The sequence below is a fragment of the Cuculus canorus genome, chromosome 1 (genome assembly GCF_017976375.1).
Source record: "Cuculus canorus isolate bCucCan1 chromosome 1, bCucCan1.pri, whole genome shotgun sequence".
Classification (NCBI taxonomy): domain Eukaryota; kingdom Metazoa; phylum Chordata; class Aves; order Cuculiformes; family Cuculidae; genus Cuculus; species Cuculus canorus.
The window spans coordinates 193,295,978-193,320,440 of record NC_071401.1 but is presented as its reverse complement, the minus strand read 5'-3'; the positions used below and the strand labels follow the sequence as shown (position 1 = coordinate 193,320,440).

Below are 24,463 nucleotides of genomic sequence, written 5' to 3'. Positions count from 1 at the left end.
AGCGGGTCCCTGTGATACCGAAAATGCTGGCAAATAAACTGTATAGGACTTATTTTAGGAAAACAAGCACTCTTTTTCAGGCCTGGGTGACACAAGGGAGTAATCTCCATCAATCACGTGCAATGAGACAAGAACTGGCTACAGAATATATTTCCTACTTACATGCATGTGGGAGCAACACCAAGTATATGGAAGATTAATTGGGACTAACATAAAGCATGAAGCTGGTACCAAGCATGTTATAATAAACATTATTAAAAAGATGGGGTGTTCTGAACTAAACACACAGGATAACAAATCTTGAATATGTGAGAAGGCCAGGCTGGAAAAAAATGCCTGGGAATAAGTGGATTTGAGATACAACTGCAAGCAGTCACAAGAGTGTGGAATAGACAAAAACAAAAACATCCTGCTTGTCTCTTTAGTTTGGGAACCGAAGAGCTGTAAAAAGATCTGCCTGAAGGAGAGAAACCGGTGTTATTTTCTTAATTTGACTCCTATGTGCTGTGCTGATTAAAAGAATATGCTTAGAGAAAACTACGAGGTCTGTGTCTCCTTCATCACCACACATATATATGTATAAATTTTCCCAGAAGTCTTATGCACATTCTGTTACATTCCAAGGACCCATTTTTATGTTATTATGAATTTCACAACAGTCAAAACTCTTGCTATTTCAGAACTGGCTCCAGCTCTCTGCTTGACCTTGCATTTGAGATAGGGAGACTGCAAACAGAGGTGATTAGAGAAAGATCTCAGCACAGATCATACCAAGACATCTCAGCACAGATCAGGTGGACTATTCGGTAGATAAAAAACTGGTTGGATGGTTGTATTAAGAGATTAGTGGTCAATGGCTCGATGTCCAGATGGAGATCTGTGACTACTGATGTCCCTCAGGGGTCTGTACTGGGACCAGTGCTGTTTAATATCTTCATCAATGATATAGACTGCAAGATCGAGTTTGCAGATGACATCGAGATGAGTGGTGCAGTTGCCACACTGGAAAAATGGGATGTCATCCAGAGGGACCTGGACAGGCTGGAGAAATGGGCCTATGTGAACCTCATGAGGTTCAACAAGGCCAAGTGCAAGGTCCTACACATCGGTCAGGGCAACTTGCGGTTTCAATACAGGATGAGGGATGATTTGATTGAGAGTAGCCCTGCAGAGAAGGACTTGGGGATGCTGGTTGATGAGAAGGCCAGCATGAGCTGACAATGTGCACTTGCAGCCCAGAAGGCCAACCGTATCCTGGGCTGCAGCAAAAGAAGTGGGGCCAGCAGGTTGAGGGAAGTGATTCTGACCCTCTATTCCTCTCTTGTGAGACTTCATCTGGAGTATTGTGTCCAGTTCCGGAATCCTCAACATAAGAAGGACATGGAGCTGTCGGAACGGGTCCAGAGCAGGCTACAAGGATGATCAGAGGGCTGGAGCACCTCCCATACATGGACAGGCTGAGAGAGTTGGGGTTGGTCAGTCTGGAGAAGGTTCCAAGGAGATGTCATATAGATCTTCCAATAGCTGAAGAGGCTACAGGAAAGCTGGAGAGGGACTGTTTACGAGGGCGTGGAATGATAGGATGTAGGGTAATGAGTACAAACTGGAGAGGGGCAGCTTTAGACTAGACATAAGGAGGAATTTCTCTTACCATGAGAGTGGTGAGGCACCAGCACAGGTTGCCCAGGGAAGTTGTGGGTGCCCCATCCCTGGAGGTGTTCAAGGCCGGGCTGGATGAGACTGATTTCGTGGGAGGTCCCTGCCCATGGCAGGGGGGTTGGAACTGGATGATCTTTGAGGTCTCTTGCAACCCAAACCATTCTATGATTCTATGATCCTACCAAACACAAGCCATCATCATCTCTAAAGAATGAACAGTGGGAAAAACACTGCTTGAAAGAAAACACGGGATCAGAGGCACGTTCTGCCTAACTTTTTTTTTTTTAAAAAAATACAATTCCTTAGATGAAGCTCAATTCTTCTTTCGTTCGAACCCCAAACCATCCCACTTCTCGCAGCCGCACCTCCCCGCGGCGCCGGGCGGGGGTTCCCTCTGTGCGGCTCCTGATTGGCGGCGGCGGAGCTGCCTCCCTCCGGCAATGGAGCCTCCTCTCCGCCTCCCGGTTCGTTCGCCTTCCTGCTAAAGGGAAACACCTGCCTGGAGCGGGGCTGCTGCGGTAAGTGGCTCCGTCTTGGGGTGGGCTGCGTTCCCGCGGCAGGAGCACAGCACCCCTTTCTCCCCTCGCTCGTTCCGCCCTCGGAGCAGCCGGAGCCGCCATCTCGGGGGCAGCCCCGCCGCCTTCCCTTCCCCTTGCGGAGAGGAGGCGACCCGCAGGGTTCAGAGCGAAGGCTGCGCCCCCCGCGGGTTGGTACCGGCTCGGGTTCGGAGCGGTGAGTGAAAGGATGGTTTGGGTTGGAAGGGATCGTAAATATCATCCAGTTCCAACCCCCCTGCCACGGGCAGGGACACCTCCCAGCAAACCAGGCTGCCCAAGGCCCCATCCAGCCCGGCCTTGAACACCTCCAGGGATGGGGCACCCACAACTTCCCTGGGCAACCTGTGCCGGTGCCTCACCACTCTCATAGTACAGAAATTCCTCCTTATGTCTAGTCTAAAGCTGCCCCTCTCCAGTTTGTACCCATTCCCCCATATCCTATCACTCCACGCCCTCGTAAACAGTCCCTCCCCAGCTTTCCTGTAGCCCCTTCAGCTATTGGAAGAGCTATATGACATCTCCTTGGAACCTTCTCCAGACTGACCAACCCCAACTCTCTCAGCCTGTCCATGTATGGGAGGTGCTCCAGCCCTCTGATCATCCTTGTAGCCTGCTCTGGACCCATTCCAACAGCTCCGTATCCTTCTCATGTTGAGGATTCCGGAACTGGACACAACACACCAGGTGAAGTCTCACAAGAGAGGAATAGAGGGTCAGAATCACTTCCCTCAACCTGCTGGCCCCACTTCTTTTGCTTCAGCCCAGGATACGGTTGGCCTTCTGGGCTGCAAGTGCACATTGTCAGCTCATGTTGGCCTTCTTATCAACCAGCATCCCCAAGTCCTTCTCTGCAGGGCTGCTCTCAATCAGATCATCCCTCATCCTGTATTAAAACTGCAGATTGCCCCAACTCAGGTGTAGATGAATGAAGTAAAGCATCGCACCTTCAGTGGCTGCTCCATGTAGTCTTAGGATCTTAAGTTAGCTCTGCTACAGTGCAGCTTTTAAACAACAAATAAGTGTGTTTCCTCATCCACAAACAGTAACCTCTTGTCTCGGTCTATGTAGACCATAAAACCTTCCCCCACCGCAAAGGGTCTGAAAAATAGCAGAGGGCATTCAGGAGTTGGTTGTTGGTGGAGATGAGATCATACAGGTCAGTATTTGAAGAACTGGCACAAGTTGGAAGTGTGTCCCAACAGTGAGTGTGTCCCTGCAGGAGCCATAGCCGTGTTTTCAGACTCTATGAAGTGTTGGCTGAAAGGTAGATCGCCGTTACGTGTGTAACTCCAGTTAACTTTGCCAGATTTCTTACCTAGTTGCTTGGAAGCAGCTAGAAGTTACTCTTGGTTCCAGAAGCATCCCATATAGATAGCTTGGGTGGAAACTGGAATGTTTGGGTTCAAGTCCAAAGGAACTAGATGGCCTTCATGGTCCCTTCCAACCCAAGCAATTCTGTGATGCCACACAAAGGTCTGTAGTGAAGGAAGTCCTGAAAATAGCACAACCGTAACAAGCAGTCAGATTCAGTGTGCAACCACCTTGCAAAGATGTTCAGCTGTATCTGCTGATTAGTATACTTTTTGATGAAGAATCCGACTATATTATCTGTGAAGTTTCTTGCTAATGGGAAGCTGCTCTGATTTAATTCTCCTGGGAGCTAGTAGTTGCTCGAGGATTAGACAAAAGAACTGAGCAAAGCAGTTTTTGTTGTTGTGTTCATGCTTAACATGACGGCGCTGTATCTTGCCTACGTAGTTCAGCAGTGGATCATTGTAGATGAAAGGAAGATATATTGTACTCCTGTCCAGCAAATGCAAAGCAGTCTCCTGCAACAGGACAATGCTAGCAAGTAGATGTAGTGTGCTGCTTGGAAAACTTAGGGTTATGTCATAGTTGGGGTGGATTTTTTTTCATTTATCTTGAAGTGTGAGTGTAAGTAGTTTATATTTGCATACTGTGTGCATGAGGTGATTCTTACTCTGATAGCGAGTGCCTGTTTTCTTGCAGGTTATGTTATAGCCTGGGAAAGGGCTGGCACTAAAATGAAAAATTAAAAATACCATGTTGTCATACAGTGGATTAAAACAGAAGCAGAAACTAGAATAAGCATAAAAATAAACACTGAAAAAGGCAGTGCCTTTTGACAGGTATCTTGAATTTTTTATAGCAGAATATACAGAGTAACTCATGACAATGCCACGTTGTCTTTTTAAAGCACCTTTCAATCAGTGTTCTGAAACCCTCTAACAAGTTTACTCATTAGTTTAGCTCCTAATCCTGCTGTGAATTACATTTCAGCCTCAGTTATCTTAAACTGTGCTGGCTTCGTTACCTTCCCTTCTCTTCCCTTCCCGACCACTCCTGCAAGTGATGAGTCAGACTAAGGAACTGATCCAGCTGAAAATTAACCAAATTTTGTTGTTGTTGTTGCTATGATCAGTTTCCTGACCTGAGCATTGAGATACAAACAGGACTGGAGACAAAGGCAGGCCTGTTTGCTTTTCTTAGTTACTTTTTACAGGCCCATCTCCTCCTCCATTGCTCCCTGTCAAGATTTGTGGACTAGTGGTAGAACAGTTCTCCTAATACAGAGAAATCTGGGGTTAGAATTAAATTAAATTAGAAATAATTAAAAAAATGGCTTTTTTATTTTTTGTGGTTTTGTTGCAGTAGGCTTATAGAAATGTCAGTTCTGTAAGTAATGCTATTACATGTAAGTAGTGCCAGTACTGTAAGTAATGGGCATGACAAAGGTTTTAACAAGTTATTTTAAATTATTTTTAGTTACAAACATCCAGGTTTTCTGATGAGTATGCATGAGGAAATATGCTTTTTGCCATTTCTTGTCACCGTAAGAATGAGGACGCTTTTGAATCTGTCGCTGCAGACAGATTAGAGACAGACATCACTCCAATAATTGGCTTCTGAAGCTGATGCAAAGGGATTGGAGCTGAACTGGAGATGAAATTGGGCATCTGGGTTGGACTGGACTGCACTGGACATGGCAGGTCAGAGCCTAAATGAATGTGGGTGAAGAGATAGTCTTGTATGGGCAGGTACACAAGTGACACACATTTTGCATTGTATCTGTTGCAGTTTGTGGGGAATATTTGATCTTTCCACAATATTGCTCTACCGGTCTTTTTAAAAGTGCATGAAAGTGTCAAACAGTTGCATTCATTAAGCAGTGTACAGGATAGTTCTCTGCTGCATAAGGCAGAGATGCTTTTGAATTTCTGAGATGCTACTTTTGATTTTCTTGGTGGTCTTGAGCAATGGAGTATTGCTAGACCAGCTTAACAGGAGATGGAATATTTGTGTGTGTTTGAAAAATTAGTCTTTAAATGCATATCACAAGGCAGCGAGATGAGGACATTCTAAACCTGTATGCTTTCTTAGATCTGGCAAAACCCAATGAAACTGTGATGAGTCCAGGTTTCCTTAATAGGGCCAGCGCTATGACTTCTAGAACGAAGGATATTTGAGAAAACCATATATAGCCTGTTGACATGAAACAACCCTCACTGCTGGTTGCTTATGCTTAAATGCAGAAAAATGTGTGACTTTATTACATGTTTTAAAAATTATACTTCTAAGTACAGACTTTGCAAAACCACTAGAAAGCCAAGCTCCCAAAAGTCAGGGAATTTCAAAACAGGTTTTGCGAAATGCATTTTCATCTTCCAGCTTCACTCATTTTCTTTTCCTGCAGCTCCAGCTCTTTTTTCTTTTTATTTAAAACTGTCTGTTTCTTTCTCCTCTGTCATCTTGGGCACTGCTGTTGAGGTTACAGATAACTCCCCTTTTCCTGCACCGGAGTGCTTTTTGTCAGCTAAGAGAAGGACCAGAGAGGAAAGCAGTCTGTAGTCCTGAGATCCCACAGAGACTGTGTCTGATGAATGCTGACAGGCTGTACATGCACACAGGATGAGTGCCGGAGATGTCTTGGCCAAGATGGGTAGATTTCGTAGCGGCAACAAAATGTTAAAGGCAACTTAACTTCCTTGAAATATTTCAAGTACTGACTGAAAAAGGTAGAGGGAGCTGGGATGGAGTGTGTTTTCCCCAGATTCCCTTCCTGGAAAAATAGTCTCCAAAAAGAGATTAGTCTTGGCTGCTAAGCAAAATGATGCTCTGAGGAAGAAGAGCTTTGTCTATGATGGAGGGTATTTTCTTGTTTTAACCTTGGCAAAGTGTTAATTTGGGAGGCTGTGAGCGGCATATTCAATGTCTATACGAGACTCAGATTTTTTTGCCAGTACAGGGGGAGGTTTCTTTTTTTCTCTTTTTAATAAGGAAGATGTCTTAGAGATAGGAAGCATGCATATGTTAAGAAAAGAAAAGACCCCACCGCTTTGCTGTTGCTAAAAGACCTTTTGATTGTTTCATATTTTTTTCTTTTTCTTGGGAGTCATCATTTTTGTCAGCTATGTGTTGCTGTACGATGCGTACTGCTTATTGTTCTTCAGAATGGCCAGTATTTCACTGGAAAAGTCATAAAGAAAAAGGATATGATTAGGGCTTTTTCTGTCTTTTCTTTCTGATTTATACGTTTTTTCCCAAATATTTTCCTTTGTTTTGTTTTGTTTTGTTTGTTTTTAGTAAGGGAGCAGCTTTTCAGATTGTAAAAAAGCAGCTAACCACAAGAATTAGAGTTGAAAGTCTGTGATTTAAATTCTTCACTCTTAAGTCATTTCTAGCAGATTTCACTTTGTGTTTGTAATCGTAAATGGATGACTTTAAAATACTCAGAGGAAAATTGCCTGGGAGCTCTACTGCTGAGGTTACCACGCAAGATTGTTAGCAGATACCAACTCCATGTGATGCTTGTATGGAGATTGGCTTAAAAAACTGATGAATTTGAGAGTCCTCAAAAGGGCTGTCACCATGAAAATGAAAATAAGGAAACATTGCTGATTTAGTTGTCTTTTATCTAGTATTTTTATTTGACTTTTTAATAAAGCAAGTATGCTCTCCAAAATATGTCATTTTAAAAATGTTTTACTTGAATTCATTAAATTTATTGTCCAGATTATTCTCAGCTATTTTAGAAAGGCTTAAGCATGTCTTCTATATATGTGTGTGTGTTAAAATTAAATTGGTGAACTGTTAGTGTATTTCTACTGTTGTAACAGGAAAAGCATTCTGACTTTTTTAAAATGAGCAATCATATGTATAATCAACTTGGTTAAAACTTCCTTCCTGGTAAGCGCAGCACTTCCTTTGCATCTGGGTATGAGGGCGAGCAAGAAAAGCAGAACAGCTTAAACAAAGCAATTTTTTTGTGTGAATGATCTTCCTTTGAAAATATAGGAACTTCAGAAATTAAACAAATGAGTCATCTTCAGGAGTTCAGCTGTTATTTTATAAGCAGGTAATATTTCCATGTGCTTTGTCAGTTATAGAGGTAGTGTGTCCACAGTCGTTGCTTTCTGGAACTTGAAGAAAGAATTTTAGTTAGCTTGCTGTGTTGTTTCAGTTTAACCTTTTATGTTTATCTTCCTGTTTTGTTATCTGCTAAGGTATCCTTACATTGCTTTTTGTTTTTCTGGCAGTTAGAGAAAGATTTTATGTGTAAGAAGAGTTTTCTGGAAGAGATGTTTAGTATGTTGCTGTAACTTAGCTTGTGTGAGCATGCTCTGTCGGTGCTGCCTTTCTCTTCCAAGCTCTTGGTGAATAATTTCCACTTTAATGTTGTTCAATGGAGATTAACTGTGAGCAACAACATTTTCATTTGCTGAAAGTGGATAGGGTAGGCTACCTGTGTTCAAAGTTGCTTTACGGGGGTTTTGGGTGTGGTTTGATGTACAGGGTAATAAATCGGCATCAGCTTAGGAGTTTTTCTCTAACAAACTAATAGTTTATACTGAAAGTGTTTAGTTTTAAAATGGATGGATGTTTTGAGTCTGACAAATTGATTTAGTTAAAAGAAGCACACCTAAGGATAGTAGGCTCGAATTTAGGTGAACATTAAATATCTGTCTTCAGGAGTCCCTGACTTTTGAATCTTAATGGGTTTTTTTGTCTTAAATCTTTATTCTTCATCACTAAAAGGAGAGGCAGAGCAACATGGGAGTGGGCTTATTTCTGTCCACACTGCACGTAAATTCCTTGTTTCGTTACTTTCCTGGAACTCAGTAGGACCGCATTCTGCTCAGTAATGTGTCTTTTGATTTCTGTGAAAATCCACTTACGTTAATAGCAGCAGCATCAACACAAATGAGGCAGCAGAAGAACTGGTGCTTGCTCACGTAGAAGCTTGAACAAATCAGTGTAGTTGGACTGCTTGTCCTCGATGAAATCTGGGAAGGCTATTTAAAACGATATTTTAATTATTTAATCATTGAGTTATTATTATTTTCTGTATTTGGTTTTGAATTTAATAGATTGCTTCTGAGGTGGCTTGTGTAAATTAAGTATGATCAGAAATTAAGGGGTAATATAAAAAGCATATACTTAGCAGGATTTTGACTGACCTGCTGTTTTAATTAGGAAGAGTTAAAAAATAAGAATAAAGAAAAATGTAAATGAGAAAGTAATCAAATATTTGTGTGTTTTGCTAGATTTCTTCTGGCATGGAGTTGGGTGATTATGAACAACCTGTTGTTATGAGAGAGGAAAACAAACGAAGGAGAAGAAGAATGAAACCTCACTGTATGTCAAGCAATTTGTCGTCGATGGAATTGATATCCATTGAGTTCATTTTGCCTACAAGCAATAAACATACTAAAGTACCAGAAATTATGGTACTCGAAATAGCTGGCAACTGTACGGTTGAGCAAATGAAAGCACAGATTTGGATGCGTGCAATAGAAATGAGTCAAACCACAGACTTCTACCATACATTCACACCAGATCAATTTATTCTGCAGTATCAAAAGAAAGGGCAATGGTATGAAATTTATGATAAGCATCAAGTATTACAGACATTGGACTGCATACTGTACTGGAAGGTGTTACAGAAGAAGGTAGGCAAGATCTATGTTGTCCAAAAACAACCACCATCAGAAGTAGTTCAGGAATTTCAGCAGCAGCTGAATGATTTAATTGGTTATGATGTCACTGATGTAAGCAACGTGCATGATGATGAGCTAGAGTTTACCCGTCGCAGATTAGTCACTCCGCGGATGATAGAGGTAGCTTGTAGAGATCCTAAATTGTATGCCATGCACCCATGGACTACATCTAAGCCCCTCCCAGAATATTTATTAAAAAAAATCACTAATAATAACATTTTCATAATCATACATAGAGGAACAACTAGCCAAAAAATTAAAGTGTCAATAGATGACACTCCAGATATGATTCTCCACAGCTTTTTCACAAAAATGGCAAAGAAGAAGTCTTTGATGGACATTCCTGAAGATCATAGTGAACTGGATTTTGTTCTCAGGATTTGTGGCAGAGATGAGTACATTATTGGAGAGACACCAATCAAAGATTTTCACTGGATAAGACAATGCCTTAAGAATGGGGAAGAAATCCACCTTGTCTTAGACAATCCCCCTGACCCGAATGAGGATGAGGTTCAGAAGGAAGAGTGGCCCTTGGTGGATGACTGTACAGGAGTTACAGGCTATCATGAACAACTAACAATAGATGGAAAAGATCATGAGAGGGTCTTCACTATCTCTTTGTGGGATTGTAATAGGAAATTTAGAGTGAAAATAATTGGCATTGATATCCCAGTTTTACCGAGAAATACTGATCTTACCGTGTTTGTGGAGGCTAACATTCAACATGGGCAGCAGCTCCTTTCACAGAGGAGGACTTCATCAAAGCCTTTTACTGAAGAGGTTCTGTGGAATATTTGGTTGGAGTTTGATATCAAAATCAAGGATTTGCCCAAAGGAGCACTCCTGAATCTTCAGATATACTGCGGCAAAGCACAGGGGGTGTCAACAAAGACAAACCTTCAGTCACATGAATCTCCCAACTCCGATTCAAAATGCAAAACTCAGCTTCTCTATTATGTAAATCTTTTGTTGATAGATCATCGTTTCCTGCTACGAAGTGGGGAGTATGTGCTCCACATGTGGAAAATTCCAGGCAAGGGGGAAGAACAGGGAAGTATCAATGCAGACAAACTCACATCGGCAACTAACCCAGATAAGGAGAACTCAATGGCTATCTCTGTTGTGCTGGACAAGTACTGCCACCCAATTGCCTTGCCCAAACACAGGATAACATCAGATTCCCAAGGGGATAGGACACGAGCTGAAATGCCCAACCAGCTTCGCAAGCAGCTAGAAGAAATCATAGCAACTGACCCACTTAATCCACTTTCTCCTGAAGACAAAGAACTGTTGTGGCACTTTAGATATGAAAGCATAAAGCACCCCAAGGCGTATCCTAAGCTGCTTAGCTCTGTGAAGTGGGGACAACAAGAAATAGTGGCCAAAACTTACCAGTTGCTAGCTAAAAAGGATGTTTGGGATCAAAGTATTTTGGATGTTGGACTCACCATGCAGCTTCTGGACTGTAACTTTTCAGATGAAAATGTCCGAGCAATGGCAGTTCAAAAACTGGAAAGTTTAGATGATGATGATGTTCTTCATTATCTTTTACAGCTTGTGCAGGTAAGTTGTATTTGCAGTCTCCCGATCTCTGCCTTCTTGGGATATTTGCATCACTCTGTTATCATTCTCATCTCTTAGCAGATCTAGTTAGTAATCTGTGGTTTTGAAGTCTTCAGTGTTTAGTCAAAGCAGTGGTGGTAACCAAGTTAATCCAAAACAGACTTTCTACATTTCACCTTTTGCCTACGTTGTTATTTTTATGTTACCATTGCCTTGTGTCTTACAATTTGCATCTTGCATTTACAGTAGTATGTTTTCCTGGAAACTGTCCACACTAGCACAGCTATGATGGGAGTGAAACCTAACTGTGCTGTCTCCAATTCTGTTTGTATCGTGTCCAAATCACAGGGCACTGAAGAATTGTTGACCGGCTTTACCAACAGTTGAGAGTGTAGGCATAAAAAAAGTAAAAGCAGATGTTGCCACGGAAAAGGCCTGAAGAAAAATCTGGGGTTGGGTTTTAGGTCAAGAATAACACTGTAGTTACATAGTATGTGGCAATGACTTCAGTCTTGTAGGGTTAAGGGGACCAGATTTATCCAGAAGTGTCCAAAAAAGTATAAAAAGTAAAGAAAGTATTGCTAGGACTCGATAATAAGATTAATTCATTCTCAGAAGTTGGGTGAAAAATTGTGTGTTTTAATGGCCATGAATCACCGCTGTATCGATTTGAAGCAAATGAAATGTTGGGAAGGTTTGTATCAGATATACAAGAAAATAGGTTTGTTTGCTTTTTTGCAATGCAGTGCTGTAGCTAGGCAGCCTGTCATCAGTGAAGTCATGTCTGATGGCTGATGAAAGGTGTAACCCTATGGTTCTTCCTGTTAAATGTGTCCCCTGAAGCAAGGCAACTCCACAGGCTTCCCACACCCGACAGGGCTCTGGTTTGTGCAGAAAAGCTGTCGCCCCGCAAAGCAGGAAATACTTTTTTTTCCCCCACTTTTTTCCAAAGGATCAGAGGAGAGAATTGGCATTCAAAAATAAAGAAAAGGAATGGGTGCAGCCTGGGAACCTGCAGGATGGGGCTTTTAATTTCTGCGGGTTCAGAGGCAGCCCAGGTTCCCAGGAAAATGAAGTTAGTATTTCAGATTTTGCTGCACATCAGTAGTGCTTTAAACAAGGCCTTTTTAGCCTTGTCTTTACTTGTCTGACGATTAGGCTCCCCAGGCAGAATTTACACACTTCTGCATTAACCAAAGGAGCCGCTACAGTTACCTCATTGGGCCTCCCACGTAGCTGCAGCTATATATATGCTTGACTTGGCTTGTCAGCTTTTGCTGTCTACATGTGGCACAGCAATTTTATTCACTTTTGTATCCAAACTAGGGGTTTGGGATGGTGATTGGTTGATATCAAAGTGCCTGAGAGAATGGGAAAGACAGGGTTTTTTCCATTTGTTTTTGGAATGATTTGTTTTCAGGAGGAACAAATCTGAAGAGTTTTAAAAATAATAAATCTCTCTAACAGTAAATTAAATTACCGTACGGTAAAATCATAGTAGCTCAACTTCACTGTGTGATTTTTTAGTAAGAAATGTAGTAATAAATTAAAAGATTGCCATCCCCCAAAGGAAAAAAATGCTAGATCCCAAGCTCTCACCTCTCTGCCGCTTCCTTGTCTTTCCTTCCTTGGCTAACAACAGTGCATGGGCCATCAGTATCCTGCAACTAAGTGTTAGTACCACAGTGTATTTGAAAATCCACATTTTTTCAGAGTATGGATGTTAGCCATTTCTCTCCTCTAATGGACACATCCAAGAGGTCTCTTCTGCAAATGGTCATCCCTTCTCACATGCCTTCATGGAAGCTCTGTGGCTTATTTCACTCTGTGCAGGATGTTCCCATTTTATTTCTCAGTAGAGTTAGAAATCAAACAAACATTTTCGTTACCCTCAGGTTTATCCCAAATAGAAGCAGCCATGCCATAAATAAACCTATTGAACTTGCTGTAAAGGTCTGTTGTTCTCTGTGCAGTTGATAAAACGTGGATAGGGTAGTTAAAATAAAACAAAATCCTTTGAGAAACAAACACTGACAGATGTACTGCTTGTGTATATCAGTGAGTAAAGCTCTTCTGCTGCTGAATTGACAAGGTAAAGGTACGTGCAGGGACCTGATGAAGTGCCAGCAGACATTTTTTGACAGCTAGCTTTTGTTGTTGCTATTCAAATGTTGATATTGTGAGGGAGAAAGAAAAATGGGATTGATTGTTAAAAATAATTATTTCTAAAACATAAGCATAAGAAGGATGCTTATAATACATTTTTTCTCATATTATTTTATGCTAAAATGTATTTGCAACCTTAATATAATGCGGTTTTGCTCTGGAGCAATGGCCGGTTGTTTGGCTGTATTTCATTCTTAAATTGTTTTTCAGGGATATGCACTGAGAACATTCAGCAGAGTGCATACCAGAATGAGGTTTTTAATAGGCTTTCTTGGAACTGTAAGCAAATCCATTTGAATTTATGTAATAGTTATTGCTTTTGGGTGCCTTACTGCAGTGAAAATTAATTTTTATTAAAACCCCCTCATACCTCATAATCAAATACACAAAGTTAAAAGTTCTATATATTTTAAAATCAGTCTATGTTTGTGAGTTCTCATTATCTTTCCTAAATAAGATAGTGTTGTTTGGGCAAATAAAACAGTATTGCAAGGATGGTTAAGACAGTTCTTGCAGAATTATGGTACTGTAGACGTGCAAGTCTGGTACTTGGCTTTGTTGTCTGTCTCATAGCCAGCAGCTGGAAAGGAAAGTCTCCGTAGCATTTTCATGAGTTGGTTCATTCTAGAAGGTTGACTGAAAAAGCTTAGGTTTTTTTTTTTCTGTTGAATAAACCCACAGGATGATTTACATTTCAGAAACAGTGTTGTTATTTTAATAATAAAAAATACAGCTGTGTGCCACCGTACTTTTAAGAGTTATATAACTCTTATAAAACCTGTGATTTGTTTGATGAATTTAGTGGACCTCTGCTGATGGCTTGGTTGCTTCTTTGCAAGCTGAAGCTGCAGACCACAGTGATCTTGAAAGAGCCATTATATTCTGTTGAATAATTATCGCTAGAATTTTGCATACTTTGATGCTTTTGAAAGCTGAGCATACTACATGCACCCAGCTCTCTGCACATCCCTTTGTATTCCTTTAATCTCCCTAGTGCCACTTCCTGGTGCTCTGTTACCAGAACCTGAAGCCAGTCAGCAACCCCCTCTGTCCGCTACAGGGGTTTTGTAACTCTTCCAGAGGCTGTATGCTTCTTATTTCTCCTTTCTTACCCAGGGATACACATGGATACTTTTTTTCTGCCCTTAGTCTTAATACAAACCCCCTATAAACTTGATACCCTCAAGCAGTGGGAAAGAAGGTGCTGGAAAAAACACCTGAAGAGACCAAGTTCTCTAGCACAGCCCAGTACCTGGAGGTGTGGTAGTTTCCTGATAGACAGGTTCACTTGGCTATTGGAGAGAGAATTACAGCAAAAAATTCCAATCCTAACGCTTCAAAAAAAAGGTTGTTGACTTTTCGTTTCCACCCTTTTTTGGCAGTAGTTTGGAAATAGCTGTGGGCTAGGATGGAGGAGGAGTGGCTGTTGGAAGAGAAAAGATACATTTGTGCCCACAGAGTCATTAAAAAGAGAAAAGTTTGGTGAAGTCTCCTCTAATTTTACTCCATTAATATAGAATGTGCATCGTAGTTTTTTATACTAAAATAAAGGTTCATTAGCGGTTCATTTAGGGCCTAAAGGCCAGAATGCCTGAGACGAGGTGCTCCAAAAAGCTGCTGTTGTATCCCATGCTTGCTGGAGAACCCAGCAGTGAACCCTTGTGCCCAGTCCCAAAGTGGCAGATGTTGTCAAAAAACAGTACTTCATTACTGAAATTTTTCCTTAACGAATGGTTACAAATCTATCATTTCATTTGGCAATAATCTTTTCAAGCTTTCTCAGAGTGCCAGTCAGTCTGCAGACTGTTTTCTAAGCTTCCTGGGTTATGCGATGGCCTGAGGATGGTGTTGCTTTGTTCACATGCCTTCAGGACCTGAGATTGGTCTCACTGTTTAGCTGCTGCTTGCATTGCTTCACTTGTAACTTTAATAATATACCTGAAAAAAAACCCTGTTGCAAATGAAAAGTGCTTCTTGACTCAAACAGAGAATCCTTGCTATGTTTAACTTTGTTTCCTCAAATGGCCTGTTTTGTTATACTTTCTCTCCTTTTGCAGCAATGCACTCTCTGCGTGGCATCCCTAAAATATAAATGCAATGGGATCTTGAAGATATTAGTAACATTTCTTCTATGTTTATCTCACTCAGGCTGTGAAATTTGAGCCATATCATGACAGCGCATTAGCCAGATTTCTGCTGAAACGTGGTTTGAGAGTAAGTACTTCAATATACAACCAAATTATGCTAAAGTTATTGGTGTTATTAAAACCTTTTGTCAAGAAATATGTGCTGATTGTAGTATTTTTCTTTATCTCTAGAACAAAAGAATTGGTCACTTCTTGTTCTGGTTCTTAAGAAGTGAGATTGCCCAGTCCATGCATTACCAACAGAGGTTTGCCGTCATCCTAGAAGCCTATCTTAGAGGCTGTGGAAAAGCAATGCTACATGATTTCATGAAGCAGGTTCAAGTAATTGAGTTGCTGCATAAAGTAACGATGGAGATAAAATCAGTTTCTGCAGAAAAGTATGATGTCACTTCTCAAGGTATTTGCTAACAGGCATTTCTTTGTTTATAATAATTTTGGGGTTTGTCTTTGGGCATGAAAATCTAGGCAGCAAATTGTAGTGTTTATTTAGAAAATTCCTGGATAAATTCCTGTCAAAGGGCATCGTTGTTGTTTCTTTTAAAATGCCAGTGTAAGTCAATAATTATCAAAGCAATAATACATTTGTTTGCTCATTCCACCCCAAAAGGGGAAGAATATGGATGTTACAGACGTGAGGTACTTTATCATGCTTTGGCTTATCTTCTTGAACTTCACGCCATGCAACTGGAAAACAGCTAAGTTCTTGTACATAACCCTTAGCTGAATGCCATTGCTGGAGAAAATAACAACCTAGGACATAAATATTAGCTGGAAATAAAGACAAAAAGTGACACTTGCCAAGAAACACAGCCTTACCCTAAGCAGTCTCTGAAAGGCTCTTGGCAAGAGGACAGGGTAAGAGTCCAATACAGCCTCTACTATGCCACAAAAGTAGCTGGTAGATCACAGTGAATAAACAGAGCACATCTCTGGGGCTTTGTGATGTGCTGAATAGGAGTCCTGTGAGACACAGATGTGGTATTAGTTCTAGTTCTTGTAAGCACTCCTTTGGAAGGCACAGTAGGGTTATACAGTCCCTGTTTACTTCTGGGATTTGCCTGCCCTTTTTTATTTTCCTTTCCCAACTTTCTTAAAAGCTTATTTCATAGTATCATAGAACCACTTGGTTGGAAAAGACCTTTGAGATCATCAAGTCCAACCATACCTGTCCACTACTAAACCATATCCCTGAGTACTTCATCTACCTATCTTTTAAATCCCTCCAGGGGCAGTGACTCAACCACCTTCCTGGGCAGCCTGTTCCAGTGCCTGAAAACTCCTTCAGTGAACAAATTTTTCCTAATGTCCAATCTGAACCTCGCCTGGCGCAGCTTGAGACCATTCCTTCTCTTTCTATCACCTATCACTTGGGAGAAGAGATCAACACTCACATCGCTACAACCTCCTTTCAGTTGTAGGCAGTGATAAGGTCTCCCCTCAGTCTCCTTTTCTTCAGGCTAAACAACCCCAATTCCCTCAGCTGCTTCTCATAAGACTTGTTCTCCAGCCCCTTCACCAGCTTCGTTGCCCTTCTCTGGACACACTCCAGGACCTCAGTATCCTTCTTGTAGTGAGGGGCCCAAAACTGAACACAGTAATCGAGTTGTGGTCTCGCCAGTGCTGAGTACAGGGGCAGAATCACCTCCCTGGACCTGCTGTCCACACCATTTCTGATACAGATGAAGATGCCATTGGCCTTCTTGACCACCTGGGCACACTGCTGGCTCATATTCAGCCACTGTCAACCAACACCCCCAAGTCCTTCTCTGCCAGGCAGCTTTCTAGCCACTCTTCCCCAAACCTGTAGCACTGCACGGGGTTGTTGTGCCCCAAGTGCAGGACTCAGCACTTGGCCTTGTTAAAACTCATCCCTTTGGTCTCAGCCCACTGATTCGGCCTGTTCAGATCCCGTTGAAAAGCCTCCCTACCCTCGGGCAGATCAACCCTTCCTCCCAGCTTAGTGTCATCCACAAACTTACTACGGGTACATTCAATCCTCTCAGACATATCATTGACAAAGATATTGGACAGAACTGGTTACAGCACTGAGCCCTGGGGAACACCACTTGCTGGTCTCCAACTGGATTTTAAGTCATTTTACCACATTGGTCCCAGCCATCCAGACAGTTTTTAACCCAGCAGACTGTTCGCTTGTCCAATTTGTTGTCATTCCTGTTAGTTACTTGGTGTTGGGAATGAGTGCCAGAAGACATACGACAATATCCAAATTCTGAAAGTTGTAGAGAGACCAGCCCTGCATGTTCAGCTTGGTATGTTCAGGCCAGGAAGCCCTTGGTTTGGAAAACCATTCCACTCTGGTTATGCAGAAGTGGCTGTGGTGGTGTTCAGTAAGAAATTTGAAGGAAATATATATTCTTCAACATCTAATGTGGTGTCAATACACTACTACATAGTGTGAAATAGGAGACTTAATGAACCCCTATGCAAAATATTCTTCATAAACAACTTCCTAAAATTTTATCTTAACAACTCTATAATCTAAATATATTTGATCAAGTCCTATGTTTTTGAGAGAAACTTTACAGCCTTGCAGATGTACATGTCTGTAACAGCAGTAGTTCCCATCATACATTATCTTTGAAGGAGATGTGGGCAAAGAAGAAAAATTTCAAGAGAAAGCAATCACATTAACACCCACCAGCTTTTGAAGTTAAAGTATCTTTGTATGTAACGTACAGCAGAACATTGAAAGATTACTTATATAATTGACATTTTTCACTGAATAAGGCTTCCTGAAACTATGAAGTGTCCTGCTAATGCTATATCTAATTTAATTTATTCTCAGATTATTAAGGATACGATTTTTCCTACAGGCTCCCTTCTTACATTTTTGAAAAATTTATATCCTAAAATGTCTTCTTTAGCTTATTGCTTCTTTTTTGCCCTATCACTTCTAACGTTCATAGTTTATATTTTCAGTCTGAATGCTTCAAACTGTTTAATTTCATTGTCATGCAGCTGCATCTAATTCTTGTATACATTTTTCTTCCTCCAGTATTTGTGGATTTTTTTTTTTGTTCGGCTTGGTTGTGGTTTGGTTTTTGTTGGTTTGTTTTTTTTTTTTTTTTGAAAGATATCTAATTGTGAAAGTTCACTTATGAGCTTCTGTGTCAGATTTATGCATTTTTTACCAGAGGAGATTCCACGTTGGCACTGCTGGCATATATCCTGGCACTGCTGGGTAGTTTTTTTCCTAAAAGCCTTTGAGATAAGTGTAACATTTGTGTTCGGTGAGTTCTTGGGTAATTCTTTTGGCTTGACTTCCTAAATTTGATAGCAACTTTTGATATGTCTTCCTTTTTTGGACACGAGCTGGCTATGTGCACTTGCAGCCCAGAAAGCCAACCATGTCCTGGAAGGTGGATCAAAGGAACGGTGGCCAGCAGGTTGAGAAAGCGTTTCTGCCCATCTGCTACACTGTGCTGAGACCTCACCTGAGTACTGCATCAAGCTCTGGAGTCCTCAGCACAGGAAAGACGTGGACCTGAAGCAGGTCTGGAGAAGGGTCACAAAAATGATCAGACAGAGGGGTGGAACACCTCTGATGGGAGGAAAGCTTTAGAGATTTGAGATTGTTCAGCCTGGAGAAGAAAAGGCTTCACAGAGACCTTATTGTGGCCTTTCAATAAAGAGAGCCTGTAAGAAAGATGAGGACAGACTTGTATCAGTGCATGCTGTGATAGGACAAGGGGTAATGTTTTTAAACTAAGGGAGGGTAGATTTAGGCTGGATATAAGGAAATTTTTTTTTGCAACGAGAATGGTGAAACACTCGCACAGGTTGCCCAGAGAAGCAGTGGATGCCCCATCCCTGGAAACATTCAGGGTCAGGTTGGATGGGGCTCAGAGCAACCTGCTAGTTAAAGATGTCCCTACTCACTTTATGGACTTGGAGGAGATGACCTTTAGGGGTCCCTTTGAGTCCAAACCTCTACAGTTGTTTGATTTTACAGTTCTATTTATTAAGTGTCCAGGTCTGTATCTTGTTTTCTCATAAAAATTTTTTTGCTTTTCAGTTTTTAATTCCAAAATTACCTGACCTCTGCCGTGTAGCTGCAATTTCTTTTAAAACAGTGTTCAGGTCTTTGTCATAGTAAATGGTAATACCAGTATATGGCTTATGCTGCAAACACCTGCTAGTTGAGACGAACAAAGTGCGTCATATGTAGTATAATGCATACTGTTCTAAGCTGAAGATTCAGAAGCTTGAGGTTTTATGAGTGAAAAGGCTAAGTTTATGTATGAACGCTAAAATTCTTGTTTGTATAAATGTATGACAGATTTTCTTTGTAATGGAGTGTGAGATTAAGAAGGCTGCACTATGAAACCAGTTTTTTAGGAGGATAGGAAACTCAGTATCTTTATAGCTGGAATCCTTACAGTTGCAGTATAATTGACTCCAAGAGCTCCGAAGCCATGAGTCTGTCTGCAAGAGCAATGAAGTAGGTCAAAATAATACTAGAAAACACGAAGTGCCTTCTCCTTCTGAGCCTTTAGGTAGATGGTTCAATGAGCGTATCCTTAGCAGTTATAATGTCAAAATAATTTTGGTGTGTTGTGCTGTGTTTTATTTTGTTTCTTAAATTAAAGATGACATTTTAATATAATTTCTTGAGTCTTCAGAACATCAAGCACTGTGCAGTGCTTTTAACACTGTGCAGAAGGCACATGACTTGTGAGGTGCTGAAGACTTTACCTTTAGGTGTCTGGAACAGCCCCGACCATTAATCGTGCGAGTTAAAGAATCTTCCTCTGTTTCTCAGATCAGGAGATCCTTGAGGAAAACAATTTAAAAAGTAGTTTAGCAAAGGAGGTTTTCATTTAAATCATGATGCTTAACAAGTTTGATTACTTAAATATTTTTGCTTTCCAACTTTTGATTTCATTGTGTTTTCTTGTAATTGCAGTTATTGCACAGCTGAGGCAAAAGCTTGAAAAACTACAGAGCAGCAAACTTCCAGAAAGTTTCAGAGTTCCATATGATCCTGGGCTAAGAGCAGGAGCCCTAGTGGTTGGTATATTCTGAGAGTTCACAAATGCTTTTTGAAAATAAATCTCCTATTTGTAAGCATGTGTCATTTGGTAAAAATTCTTGCTAATGTGTAAAGGTCTTATTTCACTGTGAATACAATGATGTTTCATGGACTCAATAAGTTTTTGTTCCTAAACCTATTAGCATTTTTTTAAATGTAATGACATGCCATCATGCACTAAAAAAATGCAACAACCCCAAAATCTTAGTCATTAAATGGCAATTATCATTTTTCCATTAGTTTTTTTTTTTTTTTAACATTTAATACCTGTATAAAGCTTTTATCTGACTTGAGGGCCTTTGGAATACTCAATTTCTGTTCCTCCAGTTACTTTCTATGTTTTATGCTGATTCATATCTGTCATTAAGGTTTAGATTGAGACCTTCATCTTACTAGCAGAAATGTCTACCTTAGCTGATTCTGATTTTTCAATATCTCTGTGTTGCTTTTGTTACTTTTATTAGAAAACACATTAAGATTTTATTAGAAATACATTAAGAAACACTTCGTTTGTCTTTGCTGCTGTCTCCAGTTTTGTGGTGAGATTGCAGTGGCTTATGTTGACTCAGAGTTAAAAACAAGATTAAGAAATCAGCAGATGTGTAGTGAAAGGGAATTGGTTCATGCATCTGCTATGCAATATAAGGTTTGGGTAAAGAAGCACAGTGAAGATCCTCAGATTCACTTGATATGCAATAAGGAGCCTACAAGAAAAGAATCCCTTGATTAGCTAAGGACAGACAAACCATCCAGCCTAAGGAATTGCCAAATAGTAGGGTACTCATTTGGTTGACTGATAGTAGTTGTCTAGATCTGGCCATGTTCTGTTAAATAAAACTGTGCCTTGATAGACAGGCTATAAGCTAGTCTATCTTCAAGCTGAAAGAGTTAAACACCTCCCAGTTGGCTATGACTGACATATTGTCGGTGCAGAATTAGTTCAAACATTGTTTACTCAGAAATAGAGAATTTGTGGGTTCTTGAGTGTTATTTTCTTGATTTTGTTTCACTCTCATTAGCCTTTTGTGTACAAAGATCACCAACTGCTTGGCAAAAAGTGACTTTCAAAATAAATGATCTGTCTGGATTTTCTAGTTTTCCTTCACTTAGGAAATATTGAGCCCTGCCAGGACTTTCCTGGATGAAGGAAGCAACAGATTTACAAGGAAAGGTAGCGATGTCCAAAAATAGATGCATTAGAGGCTTTTCCCCCCTCCCAAGCTATATGGACAAAAATATGTGATATGTTGAACTGTATTAGTGAGCTTTCATTCCATCTTCATTCTAGCAAGTACTACTTGTCTATAATCTTCAGACGGTGAAATCTGACTAGTCTAAACCAAGTATTAGAAGCAAAATCAGTGTTTCTAGTAAGTTCGAAGATTTAACAACTTCTTCCTTTTAAAAAGGATAATAAGGATGGGAAAAACTGTTTTGTTTTAACCTACAAGCTTAGAACCTCAATCTACGAAACATGAATATTCAAAAATACTATTCTGTGCTGATCAAGTCTGTCGGCTCTCAAACACTAAGATGCAATTGCTTTTATTTTTTTAGATGGCTTTATTGTACATAGTAATGTTCAACAATGAACTGGGAATTCCAAAATAGAAAATATTAGAGAAACTACAGTTGTATTAGATATAAATAGTTGAGAAAACGTGAAATAATGCAATTTCAGTAGTTTCGGTGCTGAATTTCTCAAGATTAAAAATGTAATAAAATGTAACAGGGAATTTATTTTTGTATTTTATGAATGACTATGTTAAATTTTAGTTTCACGAATCCCATATCTCACAACAGCATTCTGCATTCTAACAGGTGCTTTGCATAACTGGAACATAATCATTGTCCAATGCAATTTGCCACATCATCCATCCTTTTGACTTCCAGCAACTTCGGTTATTCCAGATGGCTTGATTCAATTCCCTTAGTAAATTGTTCACATTCATGGGGAAAATGGGATTTGTGAAACTAATTTATCATAATCATTCATAAAATACAAAAATAAATTCCCTGTTTCATCAAAATCTCCTATTCCTGCTTTAAAAGGGGTTTTGTCTCTCTGAAGCAGAAGCAGATTTACAAGCTAAATTCAGTTTCAATGAGTCAAGGCATGTTTTTTCCTTTACCATGGACAGTGTTAAAAGTTGTGTAGGCTCAGGGAGGCTTTATGTGGCAACTGAATACCACTACCTGCATGTGCTTTCAGTGTGTTTCTTGTGGTAAAACTGACTGGAAGTTGGTGAACTGCCCTGTAATTGGTGTGTTAAAAGCTTAGTTGTGCTGATGTTGGAGAACAATGACTAGCAAGCCATAAATGTGTCTTTCACAGATAGAAAAATGTAAAGTAATGGCATCTAAGAAGAAGCCACTCTGGCTTGAGTTTAAATGCGCAGATCCAACAGCACTATCAAATGAAACCATAGGTATAATCTTCAAACATGGAGATGACCTCCGTCAGGACATGCTTATTTTACAGGTATGATAGCTAAGATGTATAAAATTAATAATAGCATGAATATTTTAAGATATTTTAAAATTATTTAACTTTTCAGAAATGTGTGAACCTTATCTTCATATGAGGTTGTCTTTTGTTTTTTAAACAGTACATGGTAAGGCTGACACCAAAACTGGATCTTCTTTCATGTACTACAGTTTTCTAAGTTAGTGTGTTCTGGGTTAACCCCAGTGGGATGGAGAAAGCGAAAAGGTAGAGTAAAAGCAAGACAACTTGTGAGATGAGATGAAAAATGTTTACAAAGCAAAGGAGAAGTGGACGAATGGGGAAAAACAAGTGATGCAAAGGCAGTCGCTCACCACATCCTATGGATAAACCAGTGCTCAGCCAGTTCCTGTGCAAAAGATGGTTAACCTACCTAACCTCCTTCCTCTTTGTTTTATTGCTGAGCGTTACATTATTCAGCATGGAGTGTTTCTTTGGTTGGTTTGGGTCATCCGCCTGGTTGTGTCCCCTCCCAACATCTTGTACACCCCCAGTCTGTTCACAGTGGGGCAGAGTGAGAAACAGAGGCAGCCTTGACACTGCAAAGAGTGCTCAGCAACTGCTGGAGTATCAGTGTGTTACTGGCATTGCTTTGATCACCAAACCTAAACCACAACACCATACGAACTGCTATGAAGAAAATTAACTTAATCTCAGCCAGACCGAGTACGTACCACTACCCAGTTTTCTCCTGCCATGTGCCATACATAATTTACATTTTGGTGTTGTAGAGAAGGAATTTTATTTAGTGCAAGGTGGCTGTTTATTCTAATGAAGCATTTTTATCGTTAATTTATGCAATAGCTGAAGTTGTGAATATAAAAGAAATTAGTAGGTGGCATTGCTCTAGTAATATTTCTGTGATTATTCTGACAAACTGGTTTTGGGGATACTTATGGAAAAAAGTGGACATACTTGAATGGCTGCACACTTTCTGTATCTATTTCTTAATCTGCAAAATAGACAAGTTTATCCTCATCTTGGACGTCTGGGTAGTGTTATTTGTGAGAGTAATAAATAACGTCCAAACAATTTGAAGTAACTTAGGGTATGCAATTTTTTTTACTAGATTCTTCGAATTATGGAATCCATTTGGGAAGCAGAATCTTTGGACCTCTGTTTGTTACCATATGGTTGTATTTCTACAGGGAACAAAATAGGTATGTGTGTGATTTCTAATCACTTATTGCGATTAGAAATTAAAAATACCGTAATTGCAGAAGCTGTATATGGGAGAACTATTCTAGTATGCGGTGTAGTCCCGAGATAAACAGCAGTTTATTAGACTTTCTGTGAGCAGCCTTCAGTTGTGTCAGAAATGGTTTCTGCCCTTCTAATTGTTATCCTTCAGCTGCTGCACTGGCTTAACTGACTGTGATTCCTGTCTAAGTCCAACTGTTTGGATCCTGCTGCAAGTTTCTTCTTAATAGCAAAACATTTATGTTTTTTTCCTTTGTACCCTGTACTATATAGAAGCAACAGCATTACTCAACATGATGCTCTGGCAATATTTCTCAGTGGGCATTAGTTCCAGCAGCGCAGCTGATCTGCTTTCCAGAATTCATGGTGGGAGAACTGTATGATGATGTGGAGAGCAACCTGATCGGCTCTGGAAGAGTCCAATTCCATCCAGAAATGCCAAACTAATGGCTTGAAACTGACTGTGGTTGGATTTGCACGTATTATATAAGCTAGAACATCCACACTGCACAGTTTCCTCGTATCCAGATGATACTGAATTGACTGCAGCAATTCAGTTTGACTGAGCAGTTCTTGAACAATTGGCTGGAGGA

At 40.3% G+C, this 24,463-nt stretch overlaps 1 protein-coding gene across 3 annotated transcripts in view; it reads left to right on the top strand.

Annotated features, from left to right (window-relative positions):
• The first annotated feature begins 2,041 nt into the window (after positions 1 to 2,041).
• The window catches only part of PIK3CG (phosphatidylinositol-4,5-bisphosphate 3-kinase catalytic subunit gamma), a 35,713-nt gene continuing 13,291 nt past the window's right edge, over positions 2,042 to 24,463 (top strand). For 2 of the 3 annotated variants that reach the window (XM_054079598.1, XM_054079614.1), the window contains exons 1-7: positions 2,042 to 2,177; positions 8,783 to 10,798; positions 15,113 to 15,178; positions 15,283 to 15,508; positions 20,039 to 20,142; positions 22,500 to 22,646; positions 23,740 to 23,830. In XM_054079598.1, the coding sequence (XP_053935573.1) occupies positions 8,795 to 10,798; positions 15,113 to 15,178; positions 15,283 to 15,508; positions 20,039 to 20,142; positions 22,500 to 22,646; positions 23,740 to 23,830 (2,638 nt within the window). In that variant the 5' untranslated portion in view covers positions 2,042 to 2,177; positions 8,783 to 8,794. Of the gene's footprint in view, positions 2,178 to 7,453; positions 7,594 to 8,782; positions 10,799 to 15,112; positions 15,179 to 15,282; positions 15,509 to 20,038; positions 20,143 to 22,499; positions 22,647 to 23,739; positions 23,831 to 24,463 lie in introns of those variants that run through there. The other variant, XM_054079604.1, reaches the window with a different exon arrangement.